This window comes from Diabrotica virgifera, chromosome 10, assembly GCF_917563875.1.
Source record: "Diabrotica virgifera virgifera chromosome 10, PGI_DIABVI_V3a".
NCBI classification, from domain to species: domain Eukaryota; kingdom Metazoa; phylum Arthropoda; class Insecta; order Coleoptera; family Chrysomelidae; genus Diabrotica; species Diabrotica virgifera.
Genome location: NC_065452.1, coordinates 6,257,961 through 6,279,581, shown reverse-complemented (window position 1 = coordinate 6,279,581; position 21,621 = coordinate 6,257,961). Strand labels below are relative to the sequence as shown.

At 33.8% G+C, this 21,621-nt stretch overlaps 1 protein-coding gene across 1 annotated transcript in view; it reads right to left on the bottom strand.

The window, feature by feature from the left end:
- LOC114333958 (solute carrier family 12 member 8) overlaps window positions 1-21,621 on the bottom strand; it is a 75,546-nt gene that overhangs the window by 14,959 nt on the left and 38,966 nt on the right. Inside the window, exons 6-8 of the mRNA XM_050641497.1 lie at window positions 18,428-18,864; window positions 12,803-13,090; window positions 5,526-5,663 (exon numbers count right to left, since the gene is read on the bottom strand). Of these exons, the coding sequence (XP_050497454.1) occupies window positions 5,526-5,663; window positions 12,803-13,090; window positions 18,428-18,864 (863 nt within the window). The remainder of the gene's footprint in view (window positions 1-5,525; window positions 5,664-12,802; window positions 13,091-18,427; window positions 18,865-21,621) is intronic.

Genomic DNA, 21,621 nt, shown 5'->3' with positions numbered 1-21,621 from the left:
TTTTAATCTAACAATAAAACACTGAAAACGTTTGTTTTCTATACTTCCACAAAATGTATTATAACTATGTGACTACAGCTGTTTCGGCAGAGTGCCTTTCTAAAGTGATTTAGTTTACTATGTGTTTGCCTTTTTAAAGTCTTTAACTGAAGAGGTTGAGGAGTGGGGAGCTGTTTGTCTCGAGTTGGTCTTCAGAATTATATCTGTATTTTTCAATTTATTAATTTCCATAGATTCTAATAAAGATAGCTTAAGGCCATTATTTTGAATATGCAGAATTTGAAAGTCTTCAATAAAAGAATGATTATGATCTAGAAGGTGAAGTGCGTATGTAGAAATGTCTGTTTTTCTATTGTTGAAAACCCTTTTGTGTTCTGCTATCCGTTTGTCAAAGGTTCTGCAAGTTTGACCGATGTAAGTTTTCGGACAGTCACCACAAGTTAGTTTGTAAACACTACTCTGTAGTTGCTTTCTCTTTCGGCTCTTATTGTTCTTAATATATTTGCTTAAGTTGTTGTTAGTTCTGAAAGCTGGTGTTATTCCTTTGTTTTTTTATGTATCTGGCTATTTTTGTTGTTATCTTGCCAGTATATGTGATAGAGCAGAAGGTACTGGGTTCTTTCTGTGGTGGTGGATAGACTAATTTCAGGTCTTTCTTATGGAGTTCTTGGTTTAAAATTTTGTTAATTATTTGTTCGTTATAGCCCTTGTTTACTGCTATTTTCTTAATGATGTTCAGTTCTATCTCGAAGTTATTTTTTGACATGGGAATTTCTGTCAGTCTATGTATCATGCTATGGTATGCTGCTAATTTGTGTTGTGTATGATGGGATGATGAATTGTGTAAAGTTGTGTCAGTATGGGTGGGTTTATGATATACGGAGAACTCATGTTTGTTGTGTAGTCTGGTAATTGTTACGTCTAGAAAGTTTATGAACTTATTCTGTTCTGTTTCTATTGTAAACTCAATATTACTATAAAGTGAATTAATTTATGATAGAAATTGGTCAAGTTGCCTGTTAGTTCCTGTAAAGCATACTAGTATATCATCCACGTATCTCCACCAATATAAGAACTGTTTAAATACGGGATGTTTAGAAATTGTTGTTTCAAGCTGGTTCATAAATATATCTGATAGCAATGGGCTTAGGGGATTACCCATAATATACCTATATATTTATTAACCAGCTTGAAACAACAATTTCTAAACATCCCGTATTTAAACAGTTTTTATATTGGTGAAGATACGTGGATGATATACTAGTATGCTTTACAGGAACTAACAGGCAACTTGACCAATTTCTATCATACATTAAGTCACTTTATAGTAATATTGCGTTTACAATAGAAACAGAACAGATTAAGTCCATAAACTTTCTAGACGTAACAATTACCAGACTACACAACAAACATGAGTTCTCCGTATATCATAAACTTACCCCCCATACTGACACAAAACTATACACAATTCATCATCCCATCCTACACAACACAAATTAGCAGCATACCATAGCATGATACATAGACTGACAGAAATTCCCATGTCAAAAATGGGTGCGTTCGGACGACCACAGCGGCTGGACAGCTGAGCCAGCGGTAGCGTTTAGACGACACTGCTGGAAGTCAGCCGCTGAGAGATTTACTAAGCTTTCCCTATCAGCGCTGGATACAACTACTCAGCCGATTTCTGCTGACAGTCAGCCGCTGTGGTCGTCCAAATGCACTCAATAACTTCGAGATAGAACTGAACATCATTAACCAAACAGCAGTAAACAATGGCTATAACGAACAAACAATTAACAAAATTTTAAACCAAAAACTCCATAAGAAAGACCTGAAATTAGTCTATCCACCACCACAGAAAGAACCCAGTACCTTCTGCTCTATCACATATACTGGCAAGATAACAACAAAAATAGCCAGATACATAAAAAAAGAATGTGTGTGTACTTTGTACGCACGTAAGCAGATATTCTTCTATTATATAATAGGTAATTTAAACCAGTGGCAGCCGGTCAGGGTCGGCAGTGCCGACCCACACATTTATAGATATAGATTTTTTAAATATTTGTATCTGTGAAATAAAAAAAAATCTATCAGATAATACAGACTAAATTTTATTCATGGTTTTTAAAAGAATTTGATCAATCCGAGCGTTAAGTGATCCCTGCGCATAACAGACTTCTCAAAAAATGAATGATCCGAGCCATTTATCTGACTTTTCGGCTAGCCGTCCCTAACATCCGTAGCTTGACAATTTACACGTAAAACTCAACGACATAACAAGTCGATGAGCAAGCGAACATTACTTCTCTCCGTGGGCAATAGCAGATACGGCATAGCAGGTTAAGCGGCAAGTACGGCACATTTCGGTCTGCCGGTCAGTGTTTCATTTGGAAGCATGCATCGGTAGAAATTGTCAAAAATAATCACGCCGTTTTACGTCGTTTAATTGATATTGTAATTTTTTTAAGTTGTCAGGAATTATCATTTAGTGGACATGATGGATCGAAGCATTTGTTAAAAATCAAAGTAATTATAGAGAATTAATAAAATTGTTTTAGAAATACCTATTTACTTTCTGATTCGAAGTGTATTCGTAATATAGAATGAACTAATACATATAATCAAATAGTTAAATTTTGAATAACGTTGTTGAATCTGAGATTTAGAAAACCATTTGCTTTTCACTGAAAGTAGATGAAACTTCTAATTATCATGTCATTGTCATTCACAATTATCAATTATTTTGTTCGATACGCGTTACGTGGTAATATTTATGAGAGGTTTTTAGGTTTTAGAGATGTGAGTAAAAGCAATAAGGCAGAATATATTTTTGGTGTTTTAAAGAACAGATTCAAATTTTTTGATACCAAAAATAAATTGGTAGGGCAAACTGGGGCAATCTTATGACGGCGTTGCTGTGACGAGTGGTGAATTGAATAGTCTCCAGGCAAAAGTTAAAACTATTGCATCACAAGCTTTATTTACTCACTATTATGCGCATATAATGAATTTAGTTTTACACGATACGTGTAAAAAAATAAAGAATATCGTCTTTTCTTGCCAGTTTAGCTCACCTAAACGGATTACTGCTTTAGAACAAATTTGTTTCGAAAAAAAAAAAGCGAACAGTTTGTCAGACGCGATGAAATTTTAAATCTCGGTTAGTTTTATCTAAGCAGATTATCTCTTATAGTTTTAGTATCTGTAGCAGATTTTCGTGAACAGTTTTTGGAAGTTTTTGATTTTATTATCGAAGGCGATGATTTTGAAAGTGGCGATACCTCGATCCGTGAAGCAATCGGTTTGAGAACTTTATTAAATACTAACGACTCAATATTTTTTTAAATATTTTTAAGACAGAGTTTGCCCAAGATATTCCTTGTTGTTCAAAATCAGTCAACTGACATTATTTATTCTAAAAATAGAATACGAAAGCTGGTGCAAAATCTCAGAGATTTTCGTAATGATAGTAGTTTCCAATATATACGCAGTGACGTTTTGGATTCGCTTGATATTTCCGAACCACCCCAAAAAAGACAACGACATGATACATATCTCGAAAAACGAGTAAGTATATCTTGAAATTTTGGATACCTACTATTATATGCAAATAGATACTCGTTTTTCGAATTTTGAAGATTTGCAAATTTTTGACCTCTTTGACGATTTAAAATTTAAAAGTTACGCTCGCCAAAGAATTTCCAAGATATTTATTATTACAAGTTAGGTACTTAAAAATTATGCTGGTCCAAATATTTTCAGAAAGTGGGATAAGTTGCACAATATGTATGTATAATTCTATGTAGTAAGTACTGCAATTCATTACAACAAACTGTTTATCAATTTTCTTATTACCACCAATTTCTGCCTAAAAAAAAACGGGATTTACCTTGTCTCAAAAGAATCAACACGTATTGTCTAAACACCATGAAACAAGAGAGAATGTACATCAAATAAAAAAAAGCAAAAAACAACAAAATTTCCTATGATGAATTAAGCCTTTTAGTTTGATGGTATACCTATATGAGGAGACAAAAAACCTTGCCGACCCTGTCTCCAAGGCCACGAGCCGCCACTGATTTAAACGAAGTAAATATACTTAAAAGGTTATTTGTACTTATTTTATTTAAAAATCAAACTAACTTTCTTATCTACCACTTTCAAAAAAGAAGAATATCTTCAAAAATTATATAATAATATACTTACAATCATAAAATCTATAAAAAAAATTAAAAAAAATAATAACTTGCTTGGGGCTTGAACCCACTTCACGTCTACCGCGCCGTACGAAAGTTGACGGCATTTCAAACTGCACTACATTCGCGTATACGTCATGTGGGAATATACACAAACTAAACGTTTACACCATAAATTTATATGAATTTAATAAAATTATTAGTTTGATTTTTGTCGAAATAAAATACAACAAAATATAGAGTATGTAAATTAAAGCATTGTCTACTAATAGGTAACTACATTATTTTGTTTACATTTTCCAAATAGATAGGTATTGAAACTATTAGGTATTTCCAACTGAAACATTTAGAATTACGTACCTGCGGCTTTTCAAAACTATTTAAAAGGTCACTATAATTATAAATTTGATTTTATTTCTGTCCATACATCAATAAAAACTAATATTATACAATATTTTTGTTTACCGATAACCTCCATATTGAACAATTATTGACAGATCATTTCAAAATTTCAACACCCAATCAGAGCCCGTATAACGATTAATACCATACTGTCGGTGTGCGCATGCGCGCGGATCAATCAAATTTTACCCTCAATCGATTCGCCGCTAAAAAAGAATATATTCAAAAAGAACGGAATAACACCAGCTTTCAGAACTAACAACAACTTAAGCAAATATATTAAGAACAATACGAGCCGAAATAGAAAGCAACTACAGAGGGGTGTTTACAAAATAACTTGTGGTGACAGTCCGAAAACTTACATCGGTAAAACTGGCAGAACCTTTGACAAACGGATAGCAGAACACAAAAGGGCATTCAACAATAGAAAAACACACACTTCTACATACGCACTTCACCTTCTAGGTCATAATTATTATTCTTTTAATGAACAGTTTCAAATTCTGCATATTCAAAATAAAGGCTTTAAGCTATCTTTATTAGAATCTATGGAAATTAATAAATTGAAAAATACAGATATAATTCTGAAGACCAACTCGAGACAAACAGCTCCCCACTCCTCAACCTCTTCAGTTAAAGACTTTAAAAAGGCAAACACATAGTAAACTAAATCACTTTAGAAAGGCACTCTGCCGAAACAGCTGTAGTCACATAGTTATAATAAATTTTGTGGAAGTATAGAAAACAAACGTTTTCAGTGTTTTATTGTTAGATAAAATGAACTTCCATCAAGTAACGGTCGAATCCATCAATTAGTTTTTAATATTCATTAGTGTTTTTCTTTATTTCAATTACGAGGTATTATGTGTTGTATAAATTCAGAAAGAACATGACTAGTTTTCTGACTAACAAAATACTTACGCCAAATAAAGATAGCCACCTATTACACAAATTTGAATACCAGTTTTTCTGCTTGGAGTGAATATTGATTTTTGGTGCTATAGGTGTCTGTTCACTACTTTCTTCAGGACTACTTATTGAATTTGAACTCGATTCACCCTAAAAAAAAATACGAAATAAATTTGGGAATTGTTTGAAAATAAAAAGTATCGGATAATTCTTCCTCTTTTAAGCTTATCTGCTAATTTTATAATATAAAAACAAATAATATAAAATAAAACAAAAAAAAAGATGGTTTAGAATTTTAGTTCTTTTTGTTTTAGTTTATACTTTATTCACTTTTGTGGATATGAAAGGAAATAATTCTCTAAAATTATTATCACGGTGAATGACAGGACGTGAAATGCAATTTAGATTTCCCTTGTCGAGTATTTCGCCACTCTGTTATGCTTTATTTTTCCAACTTAAAAAGCTCAGAGGATAAATAATTTCGAATTTTATTTGCCGACTTATTTGACTTTCGACCAATAATATAATTTTTATAACATTTAAATAAAACAAAGTCAATGGAAAATAAACATACGTGAGTGAACTCCAGAAATACAGAACTTTGTTTAGATGCTATAGGATGTCAGACGAATGTGATTAAAAAAATACTGTTTTAAAGCTAGATAAAGAATGTTTTATTTATCAAGCAAGTACGCCACATATTACTAGTATGCTAGTATTGAAAGAGGCCTTGTATATACTCTTTCCATGATCGTACTTTTTTTTCGTTGTCTGCTGCTATCTGCCCGTTGCCGTCAATAGCTGGGCACACGCGGAGAGGATTTCTGAACGATCTATCCCTACGATCAGATCTGTCATTCCTCTTAAGTTTCTTTCTGACATCGTTTGGAGATGCCATTTATCCATGTAGTTGCTGGTCTTTCTTGTTTTCGTTTTTCTGTAGGGTCCATTCTAATACTTTTTTTTGGGTATTATCCGGTAATTATTCTACATGTTTCATTTAACGCCGTGGTGACTTGTTGGGCGTGTCTAGATTTACCCCAGACGGGACAAGCATATTCCTCTGTTGAGAAACATAAGGCCTCAGCTGTTGACTTTAAGACCTGGGGGTCTGCAACCCACTTGCTCCCTACAAGTTTCCGGAGAAGGTTGTTTCTCGTAGAAACCATTTGTCTTGTGCTCCGACAGTGGAATTTATACGTTAGTGACCGGTCTAGTATCACTCCAAGATATTTGGGCCTATCAGTATGTTCCAAGCGTTGTCCCTCCCAAGAAACATTCAGTTTTACATGCGCCAGATGGTTGTTGAGATGGAATGCACTTACTTGGGTTTTAGTAGGGTTTAGCTTAATGAGTTTTGTTTGTAGTAAGTTGACATCATGTTTAAAGCCTCTTCCATTGTTGACTCTACTTGTGTGAGTGTTTTCCCCTTTACGGCGATACCAAGGTCGTCAGTGTAAACAAAACTCTCAGTCTGGGGGTGCATTGGTTGGTCGTTGGTGTAGATGTTAAATAGGGACGGCGCTAGAACGCTTCCTTGAGGTAGGCCATTTTTCTGGTTCTCCATCTGCTCTTCGTTCCATTTAGCACAACGTAGAAGCGTCTATTACATAACAGTGATCTAATGCTATTTACCAGGTCATAGTCAAGCACAGTGTTATATATCTTAGTTAGCAAGGTTCTGTGGTTTATCGTATCATAGACCGCTGTGAGCGTAACATAGAAAAGTGTTTATTTGATGTTTATAACGATAATAATACATTTCGTCAAAATTTGTTATTATTCCCTTTGCAACTAAAAATTGCATATTGTTCGTTTTTCATAATAATTATGAAAAACGAACGCAATTTTTAGTTATTATTAGCGTTCAAGTGTGTGTAAGATCAATGGATACTACACCAGAGAAAGCCGCCCAAGTTAATGCATTAATAGAAAAAGGACTTTGCCAGCGAGCTGTTGCTGTACAACTGGATACTGCAATCGCCAGTTAACTTGGCGACAGAATACGCACAACATCACAGAGACTGATGACCATCCATTAAGCGACTCTGCAATTTTGGGTTTGTGCGTCTCGCCAAGTTAACTGGCGATGACTATATGACACGAGCGGCAGTTGGAATAGTATTCCAACGTTATGAGGAGACTGGATCCGTTCGTAAACGACCTAGAACAGTTAGAATGGATCATCTGAACTGGACGTTGGAACAATGGGGATCTGTTTTTTTTTTCAGATGAGAGCAGAATATGCCTCTATGGTAGCGACCGAAGAGGGAAAGTGTACCGAAGACGAGGAAAGTGATTTGCAGAATGCTACATTAAAATAGTAATCGGTGATCTGAATGCAAAAATCGGAAGGGAAGATATATATCTACCGCACATCGGTAAATATAGTCTCCATAATAATACCAATTCGAATGGACACCGAGCAGTCACCTTCGCAGCCGCAAAGAACATGATCGTAGGAAGCACATGTTTTCTACACAAAAAAATACATATGGGAACTTGGACCTCGCCCGATGGATTAACGAACAACCAAATTGATCATATGCTCATAGATGCTAGACATTTCTCAAACTTGATGGATGTCCGGACCTATCGAGGCGCCAATATTGATTCAGATCACTTTCTAGTTGGCACAAGAATTCGAGCTAGAATCTCAAACGCGAAGAAGGAGAGAAGTACCAAAACAACGCGCCTTAATATTGAACTCCTCAAAAATCCGCAAACGGTAGAAAGGTTTCAAAACTATATCGAAACTAACTGCATAATTAATGAGAATCTAACAATCAGCGAACAATGGGAAATGTGTAAAAATAATATTAAAGACGCAGCAAATAATATTCTAGGGCCAGAGAAACCACCATCACGCAATGACTGGTTCGATGCTGAGTGTGAGGACATTACAAGAAGAAAGAACGATGCATATAAACAGATGCAGCACAGGAAAACCCGAGAAAAACAACAAAAATATAAAGACCTTAGAAGAGAAGAGAAGTGCATTCATAGAAGAAAAAAGAGAACTTATGAAAATAGAATACTAGAAGAACTTGAGGCATTAAAACAGGAAAATCAAACAAGAAAATTCTATAAAACTCTGAATAATGCAAGAAAGGAATTCAAACCAAGGCTAAGACTATGTAAGGATAAGGAGGGGCCCATACTCAATACAAAAGAAGAAATATTGAAAAGGTGGGTGGAACACTATAAAGAACTACTTACCATCGAAGTAGAAGATCCAAATCAACCGAACCCAAGAGCAACCAACAATACACCATTAGAGCCTCCATCAATTCAAGAAGTACGGGATGTAATAAAACACCTAAGAAATAATAAATCTCCAGGAAGTGATGGTATATCCGCGGAACTTATTAAATATGGAGGTGCTACCCTGACTAATCAAATATATAAAATAATACTAAGAGCCTGGAATGAGGAACAAATCCCGGAAGAGTGGTGTCTTGGAATCGTTTGCCCGCTACACAAAAAGGGTGATCAATTGGAATGTAGAAACTATAGGGGAATAACCCTCCTTAATACAGCTTACAAAATATTTTCGAGCATCTTATATGGTCGCCTAAGTGCATATTCAGAGGAGCTTCTTGGAGAATATCAAAGTGGTTTTAGGCCTGGTCGATCAACAACAGACCAGATCTTTGTGCTAAGACAAATACTGGAAAAAACCAATGAATTCAATATCGACACTTATCATCTTTTCGTAGATTTTAAATCGGCCTATGATAGTGTCCTAAGAAATAAATTGTATGAAGCCATGGATGAATTCCACATCCCTGACAAACTGATAAGATTGGTTAAGGCTACAATGCGTAAAGTCGTTTGCAAAGTTGAAATACAGGGCGAACAATCACAGGCGTTTGAAACGAATATTGGGCTGCGACAGGGAGATGCGCTGGCGTGTCTCCTCTTCAACATAGCTCTGGAAAAGGCGGTCAGAGATGCCCGAATAGACAACAGAGGAAATATTTTTAATAAATCATCCCAAATTTTGGCATATGCCGATGACGTGGACCTAGTTGCCCGCACAACACGCAAACTAGAAGAAATGTATACCACCTTCTCAAATGCCTCAAAAAATATGGGCCTGACAGTAAACGAGGAGAAAACTAAGATGGTGGCATCAACACCCAACAATAGAGCCATAAACATCGGTCACCAATTCTCTGTTGATAACTCTACCTTTGAAGTGGTGGACAAATTCACATACTTAGGCTCCCTGATCACCAAGGAAAACGTCATGACAGAAGAAATCAAGCGAAGGATAATCCTAGCGAACAAATGCTATTTTGGACTGAGTAGACATATGAGAAGCAGAAACTTAAGCCAAAAAACAAAAATAACCATATACAAAACCCTTATACAACCAGTGTTGACATATGGATCGGAGACATGGACCATCTCCAAGGCAGATGAAAACCTTCTGCTTATATTTGAACGAAGGATCCTGAGAGGCATATTCGGTGGCATCTGTGAAAATGGTATTTGGAGGAGGAGGTACAACTACGAGGTATACCACAGATATAAACATATATTTGGTGGAAAAGACGTAGTATCTCTTATAAGAATAGGACGACTAAGATATGCAGGACATCTAGCAAGATCACAGCATAACAACCCTCCTAGAAGAATCCTTATGTCACAACCTGTGGGAAGTAGAAATAGGGGTAGGCCAAAACTTAGATGGAAAGATGGTGTAGATGAGGATGGAAGAAAAATAGGCGCAGTAAACTGGCAACGGTTGGCAATGGATAGGACTGACTGGCGTAATAGACTTGGGAAGGTCGAGGCTCTTTCATAGGGCTGTAGCACCATTGATGATGATGATCATTGAAGAGCGTAGTCCTTATGGAGGTGGTTCCTGCATGATCTGGGGTGCAATTTCTATGAGGACCCGAACCGACCTTGTTTTCGTTCGTACGGTTAAGCGTCTTCACGAGCGAGGAAAACGGTCCCTTTTACGTTGACTACAGTGGAGACGAATTTATTTTTATGTAAGACAATTCAAGGCCGCATACCTTAAGAATCGTGCAATATTACATTACCGAAGTTGGTGTTCGGGTCATGGAATAGCCAGCGTGCAGTCTAGACCTCAATCTCATAGAACAATTATGGGATGAGCTAAAAAAGAATTCGAGCTAGACTTCATATTCCAAAGTCGATCCCAGAGCTTATAGTCGCAGTAGAAGAAGAGTGGCTTAATATCCCGCAATAAATAATAGCAAACTTGATTAGATATATGGCTAATCGTATGAGAGAAGTTATTAATGCAAGAGGAGGGCATACCCATTATTAAAACATTGAACTGTTAAAAAATTTTAATTGTCAAATACCCGTTTTGTGTTAACAATAAAAAAGTTAATTTGCTTGATGCATTAATTTGCTAAATGCTAAACATAAGAAGCCGAAATAAATTTTCATAAAAATGTATACATCATGTATATATATATCATGTTAAAGCATATTAATTAATGATCTTTCAAACAGTATCTCCTTTTTTTATCCGAGTAATAGTTTCTCAAAAAATATAGTTTAAGGGACTAGCCTAGTGTAAAACTACGAAATTCATATACTTTTTTGGGATTTTCCAAAATAAAAAGTACTGTACCAATTTTTTTTGAAAATTTGCATGAGCATTTGATATTAAAAAAGGTACATGTAAAACAATTTTCGTAAAAAAATATTGAAAATTAAACGATTTATGCGCCATATACTGGCACCGTGAAAATAAAAACATAGCTCCACTGCTGCAGTAATTGGGACTAAAAGAGATCCTGAAACATAAAATTTTAAAGTTATTATTGAAATACAAGTTATTTTCTATACCTTCAACTAGGGGTGTTTTGATCGGATAAAAATGTCAATTTGGCGGTTTTTGAAACTGAAAATGTTTTAGCTAATTAAAAAAAAAAAAAAAGAATGTGTGTGTACTTTGTACGCACGTAAGAAGTTATACTTCTATTATATGATTTAAACGAAATTAATATACTTTTTATTTATATTTTGTTTAAATATTAAACTAATTTATACTTACTAGTTCTCAAACATTTTTATTAGAACAGTGCCAAAAATTAAAATAATAAAAGAATAAAACACACACAAACACAGTAAACAAGCCACAAATGATGTCTGAACATTAATTGTCGAAAATTTTTTTAACTAAATACGTATTTTCTGAAAATACAATTATATAATAAATATACTTACAATCATAAAATGTATTAAGAAAACAAAAAAGAAAGTTTCTATTGGGACTCTAACCAGCGCTGATAAGAGCGGTTGGTATTGGAATTCATTCGCCTTCTCCGCTTAGCCACAGACACTATGTGTCATTATTTACGAAGATCGACTAACTAAACGGATTAAACTTGTGATATTTTGAAAATTGATCAAATTATTTTAATTTTGAATTGAAATGATTTAGAATTGAAAAAATACAACAAAACATAGAGTAAAAAAACAATATATTAGGTGAATATTGATAGAAATTTTGATGGTAATCAAATTATATAAATAAAAGTATTACATACTATGTATTTTGGCAGATCAAATAGGTAGGTTTATACCCATGATACATTAACAATTATTACGTACCTGTTGCTTTTAAAAACTATTTAAGAGTCACTACAATATTATAAACTTTTTTGTTTCTGTCCTCACAACAATAAAACTAATATATTATACATTTGTTTACCTTTACCTTTACCTCCAAACCACAGCTGCCATATCGGATAATTTTTGACATGTCATTTGAACATCCAATCAGAACAAAGTTATAATGCGCATGCGCCGGGCTGATAGGTTTTAACATATAAAAAAATCACCCTCTATCGCCGGTAAAGAAGTATAACTTCAAAAATTTCAACACTTCGTCATTTTTCCAAATTTTAATATTTTTCAAAAATCCTATTTGATGGTATAGGAAATAACCTTTATTTCAATAATCACTCTTAAATTTTATGTTTCAGGATCTCTATTAGTCCCAATCACTGGAGCAGTGAAGCTATGTTTTTATTTTCACGGTGCCAGTAGATGGCGCATAAATCGTTTAATTTTCAATATTTTTTTATGAAAATTGTTTTACATATACTTCTTTTTATAATAAATGCTCATGCAAATTTTCAAAACAATTGGTACCGTACTTTTTATTTTAGAAATTCCCAAAAAAAGTATATGAATTTCGTACTTTTACACTAGGATAGCCCCTTAAGTCAAAAGTTTCAATTGTACAGATTTAAGTTTATTTTTGTACAGGTTGGATTAGATTATTTACTCACCCTGAGATTTTTATGTCTTGTGCGTTCAGGAAAAAGTCTATCCAAATCACTGTCTTCGCTAACTAAAGTCTGCTGGACCCTGGGCCTGTGGAATCTCTGTTCCCTTTGGTGTTGTATATCAAACGTTTGTGCTAGGGCGAAGTAAGCATAGTCGATGCAAGCGTACGTTAATAGAAAAGGCATTGTTACTATGGGAGCTAATGTATTTATCTCCCCAATAAATATAAAAGTAAAAGTCACAATAGCTACTACAGCCATTGAATATAAGGGCACTTTGTTTGGTCCTCTCTAAAAACAAAAAAAAATCATAAATTCAATAATAGATTACTTCTATTGAAAGAATACTTTCATTCATATGCGAATAGGTGAGTCACAATTCTAAGAAGTATTTTACTATTTTACCACTATTACTACATAACGGAAATTTCCAGAAAGTACCACGCACAAACCTTATGGAAATTAGGTCCCAGTGGATTTCGTTCATACGTTGGGAAAATACTTTTCAAAGTATTCTGATAAAAAGTTCTCATGGGCACAACTCAATCGAATGAAGGATTTTCAAGATATAGAGGCACAAACTCGGAAAATTATAAGATTTACTGGGTAATATTCCAATTCCCTGAGTTACTGGTTATCTGGCAACATGTAGAAGTTTGGATCAAGGAAAAGCACTAGTAGTCTAGGATTTTTTCCTCGCTATCCAATAATGACCTTTACTTTGACCTTGACCTTCAACGGACGTCATCTTCTAGAGTTTCGAGGGTTTTCAGCATTAAATTGATATAAACAGATTACTCATAGGTTTTTGGGACTAAACACGAATATGCCATCAGAATTGACCTCCGGAGGACGTGGTGGCCAGGGCCACTGCAAGTGTTTTCGGCATTGAATTGATGCAAGTGAATTACTGGAGGGTTTTTTGAGGTCGCTAAACACGAATATGCCACCAGAATCGACTCCCCCCGGTTTCCAAGGTCAATGAAAGGCGCTCCTGGAGTTTCGAGGGTCTTTGGTACTACATTAATGCAAACGGATTAGTTATAGGTTTTTGGTGTTGTTGAACACGAATACGTGATCAGCACAGACACAGGAGAACCTGTTGCCTAAGACAGGTTATCTTCTGGAGTTAAAAACCTAAGAGTAATCCATTTGATTCCTCCGAAACTCTGTCGATTATTTTTGATGGATGCACTGGCGAAGCGTCCATGTAACCACTGTTACCATTGGTAACAGTTAAAATCTTGCAAATAAATATTTTATGACGATGAATAATTCTATTTACCAATATTTTTACCAATAGAAATATATTATTATATTATGTGGTAATAGTACCTAACTCAGTAAATAGCCAACTACTCGTAGACACGAAAATATTGGCGAGTTTATGTGGCCCAGTTCACTTTATTATACTCTGTTACCAGACTCATTTCTGGTTACAATGGTTATATACCCACGCTGGCGCTCGGGACCGGCTAGTGACTGAAAATTTTGAAGAAACGACGGCATAAGCGCGCTGTGTATCAGTAGCGCTGTTACCAGATTTAAAATTGGTGACAGTACCTATAAAAAGTGTGCGTGCAGTTAACCATGGATGAGTGTCGCTTCTTAATCGATCAACTACTTGAAAAGTAATTCTCCTTGTATAATTTTGAAGAAAAAAATTAGATTAAAAATGAAATACCTATTTTAAACAATTTAAAAAAGGAATCAACAAAAGTAGTTCGATATTTTAAATTTAGTTGGTACAGTGAAAATCCTTGGTTATATTATGGTTGCAAGAAAAATATACTGTATTGTTGGCCATGTCTTCTGGTTTCTACAGAAAAATGGGTGGACAAGGTTCACGATTTAAATAGTGTTAGATTTTTAAAAAGGAGACATGAAATTTCTCCGTTACCTACATGTAAGATGTATATACCCAATTTGATTCAGTTTGGCAAAACAAAAATCAAAAGTTCTCCTCACCAAGCTTTTAAAGCAAATATTGCTAAACATAATGAGTTTGTTAAAAAAATAGATAGGTATATCCTTAGCACACTTATAATAGATACTGTATGTTTTTGGGCCAAACAAGAACTAGCGTTTCGTGGTCATTTTGAGTGCGACGACTCTGACAATCCAGGCAATTACAGGGAATTGTTAACATTAATTGCCAAAAAAGATCAAAAATTTTGTCAACATCTAGAAACATCTGTTTTTTCGAGAGTTTCAAGTGATATACAAAATTATATTATTGAAGCTACATTCACCGGCACAAAATTCCGCCACCCAAAATTTTTGATTAAGTTTGACAATTTATAACTTTATTATTTGTGCTCCGATTTTCAATATTCTTACACCAGTTTGTAGGTACATGTATTCATATTGTTTGGTATTATTCCGGTAACAAAAAAATTTGCTTGCATGTCATTGTACAGGGGTGAAAGGAAGCATTGTATTTTCTCCTAATTTTAAAAAATTCTGTGGCAAAATGGAATAGCTGATTTTGTTTCATAGTCCTGTCATATTTTCCCGGAGGCATCACCAACATTTTGTTTTTTGAATTATCCGAATATCTTTTTTCTTGTAAGAGCTGTACCATTTTTTGTAAATAAAAACACTGATTGACTCATACAATTGAGGTTGGATTGATAAGATTAGAATGGCCCACATGCAGCCCAGATCTCAATCATATTGAGCATTTATGGGATATTGCCGTCATCCTAGGTCTCCAGAAAATTTGGTACAGTTATGGTCCTGGTAGAGGAATATCGGGCTATTCCCCAGGCAAGGAAAACACATCTTTATTAGATGCTAAACAAATTGCGAGCAGTCGTTGCTGCAAGAGGTGGACATAACCGCTATTGAATTATTTTGTTTTGTTGTTAAATTTGTTTTGTTTTGTTAATTTTAGTGCGTTGGTATTTTTAATTAAATAAACCTTCAAAGCAGTGTTTTTAATTACAGCTCTTACAAAAAAAGAGATATTCAGATAATTCAAAAAACAAGACCTTAGTGGTACCTCCAGGATAATACAAAAGGAGTATGAAACAAAATCAGCCATCCAATTTTTCCACAGAATTTTTTAAATTTAGGAGAAAAAACAACGCTTACATTCACCCCCGTATAATGCCATCTAAGCAAAAAATTTTGTTACCGGAATAATAGCAATTGACATCAATACATGTACCTACACACTCGTGCAAGAATCTTTAAAATCGAAGTACAAACAATAAAGTTATAGATTGTCAAACTTAATCAAAAATTTTGGGTGGCGGAATTTTGTGCCGGTGAGTGTATATATACATTTAGCCGTACCTTCATTTTTTTAAATAAGATTTTTTGCATCTGGTTTTGGTAACACTTCAGAAAAAGTCACGCGTCGCCACTGGATGGATGGTATATCTCTGTTGGTTATAACATAATATAGCATAGATCTTGTATATTTGTGTTGGTCTCTGTGGTCAAAAAATGTGTTGTTTATTCTACATAAGTTCGTTATTCGTGCAGAAGTTTATCATCAGTTCTCCATTTTCGTTTTTAACATTCTCGTTTTTTTGCTTAATCCGGGTATCGCTCGGTTGCCCATTCGAGTGTTAAGATTCCCCAGTATTATCATCTTTCCTTCAACTTGATCTACTACTTGTTTTAATTCGTCATAAAATATTTAACTTGTTAGAGACTTATTATTTTCTGAGACGTATACTGCGGTGATGTTCAGGTCTTCATTATCCAGTCTTATCTTTGCGGTTGCAATCCTTTCTGATACGTATTGACACTCTTTGACACTGCCTGGTATAATTGCAGGGTGAATCAAGTAGCTCTGCGGATACCAAGCCGGTCCAAAGCCCGGATAAAATGTGGAGGATGATCGGCAAGGTTATTAACCTTCCAATGGTAAAAACGGATACTGTTCAAAGAAACAATGTGAAGCCTCCTAACCGGATTGATAATAGGTTTGTTCTAGCAAACAGTCAAACTAGTAAGAAACCCTCAGCAAACAGTTGGTCAGTGAGAGAACATAATATAGTCACCAGTGCTATCCCCTCTACTCGCGCTGGTCCACTATTCGCTTATGGTTTCAAACCGTTTGAAACTGATGCTAGAACAAACCTAATATGAAGACGAACACGGCAAGAAAACAAGAAGATATTATTAATAAACAATTATGAAAAAAATGTTTTTAAGAAACGCTTTTCTTTAGTTACGAGTGACAAAAATTAAACATCAACTAAAAAGCAAAAAATAAAAAAATTAAAAATCTAACGCATTTATCAAAGAAAAGCGTGGCGCATCTTCATCGAATAAACGGTTTTCACACCACGCTTTTCTTTAACGAATGAGTTAGATTTTTTCAATTTTTTTTTTATTTTTTGCCTTTTAGTTGATTTTCTATAATATGTTTAATTTTAGTCACTCGTAACTAAAGAAAAGCGTTTCTTAAAAATATTTTTTCATAATTTTTTATTTTTTACTTTTTAGTCTTACACTTTTCAAACATTAAAATATATCGTCATGTTTATTAAAATATGTATAAAACATATTATGATGTACAAACATGAAAAGCAGTCGGAATCGGCAAAAAATTTGAAACTTTATTGTTTATTTATGAAGCATAACGTAAACAATTAACGTAAAACGTGAAATTATGTATAGTTCATATAATTAGCTACAATCTGTATAAGTTTCAAATTTCTTCATTGTAAAAAAAAAGAGAATTTAAGCATTTTCCGTTAAAATCGTTTTTTATTTAAACAATTAATAAACAAAAAAATTTTTATTGACTATTCGTGTATTGTTTCCGCGAATGCATATGTCTGCAAATTTTTAGTCATTTGCATTGAAGAAAAGGAATTCAAATTAACGTCCAAAGATTTGACCCAACCGATTGAACTAAAGAAAAGCGTTTAATTAATTAATACGACAAAACGAATTCTAATGTTAATTGTAGCACAAAACGTCTCTACCGGTGGTTTTTCTAAGACTACGTTAAAAATACGAATTTTTTGAATTCGAGTTTTGGTTGAAGTTTTGTTTCGTATCGTATTAAAATTTGACACGAATAAACGCCGATTTATATATAAACAAATATATGAGCGTATGAAACTTTATTGTTTATTTATGAAGCATAACGGAAACAATTAACGTAAAAAGTGAAATTATGTATAGTTCATATCATTAGCTACAATCCGTAAAAGTTTCAAGTTTCTACATTGTAAAAAACAAGAGAATTTAAGCATTTTTCATTAAAATCGTTTTTTTTTTATTTAAACAATAAACATTAACAAAAAATTTTATTTACTATTCGTGTATTGTTCCCGCGAATGCATATGTCTGCAAATTTTCCTTCATTTGCATTGAAGAAAAGTCAATCAAATTAACGTCTTAAGATTTGATGCAAACTATTGAAGTAAAGAAAAGCGTTTAAAAACGAAAATCACGTTTTTTGAGATTATGTGAGAGTCTAAGGATCTGAAAATCTGAGTAAAGTTATCTTTTAATGTACATACCTTCTAATTTTTCAAAAAGAACTTAGGGCAATTGTCACCATCTTAACTGGAGTGCGTATCCTTTCTCTTTAATGGGTATTGTCATTTTAATAAGTTAAATTTTAACGAGCATATTATTTCACTAACGATAACTTACCCCTTTTCCGAGTGATCCTATTCCAGGTATAACATTTTCTAAAGCAATTGACTGTAGTACTCTAGGGGTGCCATACATAGCTCCCAAGCAACTTGACATAGACGACACATAAAGCCCAGCTAAAAATAAAACTCCAATGACAGATACATCTTCGGCTATCATAAAATTCGTTAAAAGAATAGCTCTTGTGCACGTAGCTCCCAAGAACAATATAAAAACGAGGTAGAGAAAGGTTGCTGTTCCGATTGCAGCTAATGTGCCGTTTGGGATGTTCGTCGATGGTGCTTTTAAGTCTCCACTCATGTTGATACCAGATAGAACTCCAGTTATTGTGGGGAAAAATACTCCATAAACTGTAAACCAACTGTAGCCTTCGGTATAGTTTGACCACATATTTTTCTCCATATTGTCGCTGACCCAACCTTCCACACCTTTATCTGTAACAAGAAATAATAATGCCATAAAATTAAAACTGAAAAAGATGACAGATTAGTATCTATTAAAAATTGGAAAAAATTGTTAAAGATGTTTCTGATCGAGAAAGAATTAGTTTTTGGACAAGTCTAGTAATGTTTCTGTCATGGAAGGAATACAACAGGACACAGTGTTAAAAACATAACAGGACACTACCAAGGAGTCACACACTTTGTCACACACTTTCCCCTATTGCATAGCGTTGCACCTTGGGACGACCTTAATTGCTCTGTTATCTATGACTGACAAACCAAACTAACCGGTTAAAGTTTATCACTTAGCCAACAGAGGGTAGTGTAGAATGATTGGCAACTTTTAAGAGAGCTGCGTGGGAGCTACAGAACAAAATACGAAATCATCATTTGTAAGTAATTTTTTGTTGTTTCAGTGTTTATTTTTTTTTAATTTTTACTCTTTAATGTATGGATAAACAAGACATTATAATATTATACTCTGAGATGTGCTCTACTCAATGCTATAATTATTTATCGTGTACAACTAAACTCAAATATGTGCCTCCTAATGAGAGACTAATAAGTTTAGAAACCGGTAGAGGTGCTTGCTGCACTCTCTGATTGAACTAAAATATGATGCTGCTGTAGTTTCGTATTGCAACGAAATTGAAAATGGTTATTCATTTTTGATTTACAAGTTTACTCTGATTGGAGTACGAAGGAAACCATTCTCGTTGGAACTTTACCGCGCTGAGCAGATGGGACGTGAATTATAAATTGTAAAATTCCCTCGTCTTCTTTAGTCTCAGCATCCGTTATGGCTTGCAAATTTTAGAAGCCTCGGAGGTGTAACCAGAGAAGGTTCTCATTGTTTTCAATCTGGTGACATGTAGAGTAATATTTTTAGTGTTATTTTATGTGTTATTAGATTGAAAACTTAATCTTAGTCTTTAAACTCAAATATTTTTAAGAGATACGTTTTATTTTTCTGCACTCTGTTGTACCTTGGCACTGAACTACGGTTGTACCTTAGAACGTTCCAAGGTACAACACTGATATATATGTTTTTTCAATTAAATGCATATAAAAGATATTAAATGCGTCAAATATATATGATATTGCTGGATTAATCGGCAGTGCTTACAAAAAAGCGTTTACAAAAGAAAATATTGGGAAAGCTGTTCAGGTGGCAGGGATATTTTCATTTAAAAGAAATATTTTGAATGATAACGAGTTTTATTCATCCTATGTAACTGATCGTAAACTGGTTCAGTTCATGAAATAGTTATTTAACCAACAAGTGTATTAATAAGGGCGATTAACAATTGAGATATTTTAACGCGTGAGCGGAGCGCGTTAATGTTCGTGATTGTTAATCGCCATTTTAATTCACGAGTTCGTTACAAAACTTTTCTTTCGACCGTACTTTTCAGAAATAAAGTACCGTACTTTTTCCATCTTTTGATTTTTCAAATACACAGAATTTTAAACAATAAAGTAAATAATGACATACAATGGCAGATAGTACTAACAGCGGCTACTTGATTTTAAATTTGTTAGTGGGAATATAAATAGGTATATGTTTGGTTGCCTACACCACAGGTCACTGCCAATCACAGAGCGTTTAATTAATTTATGCAAGCGATGTATGTTGTGTTGCCTATAATGAAATCGTTCATTAATAGAAAATCATTCACGAGGAAAAATTTCCTGTAGTTGGCTGTATACCATTTATTACAAAAAACCATGAAATCCTTTATAAAAGGTATATTTGTTAAAATCCCTATACAGGGCTACATCTAGAGCTTGTCTTATACATCCCTCCCAGATTATGAGACATTTCTACATCTCTGTCTCCCCCATTGTGATCTTTTATGGTACTTCCACATACTATAACAACTTCCAATCATTCGAATAAAATCGACAACTTGATATCAACATAAAATTGCTTTTCTAAGCCCTAGATGTTCACATAAGAGGGCTTGATAACGTTTATTAAGTTTTCGTTCCAACGTGTAATGTGGTTTGCCTATCTCTTTCATTACAAATATTCTAACTTTTACATCAAGTTCATTTTCATTTTAACAGATTATTTACCATAGTGGAAGCGACTGTTTTTATTGTTAATAATTTAACAAGCTTTACAATAAATATCACAAAACCAACAGTGAAATTTTAACTTCCTGTGGAACTGTCATTTCTGTCATGTCACCATTCACCATTAAAAGCTGAATTAAATATACAGGATTAGTAAGTTTAAAAAATCACTAATTAGATCATATTTTAAAACAAAGTAAATAAGTATATTTGAATGTTAATTCTTTTCAAATTAAGATTGATTTTAGGAAAAAAAGATATTTATAATTTGTTTTTCTCAAGAAGTACTTTCATTGTTGACATTGACAATATCGAAACATTTTATTATTAAAAGTCGAAAACAATTAAAAACCACGTTCATATTTTATATGAAACTGCGTTAAAAATGAAGGTATATTACTCTTGAGAAGAACTAATATTTTTTAACGAACTTGGTATACGACTCATAATATTTTACATATTATTCTTTCATTTTGAGTTCTAGGACATTCAAGTTTTTATCAAGAATACATTTTATCAAGAAAGATATTATTATTTGTTCCATCGTTTCTTTCAAAACATCCCGCGTAAAGACACTTATGCATTACAGGCCATTTTATCTAAAATGTGAGTCCTTTTTTTTATAAAATTCCGCTATTACTTGTCACAACACTTGTCACAGTTAATACA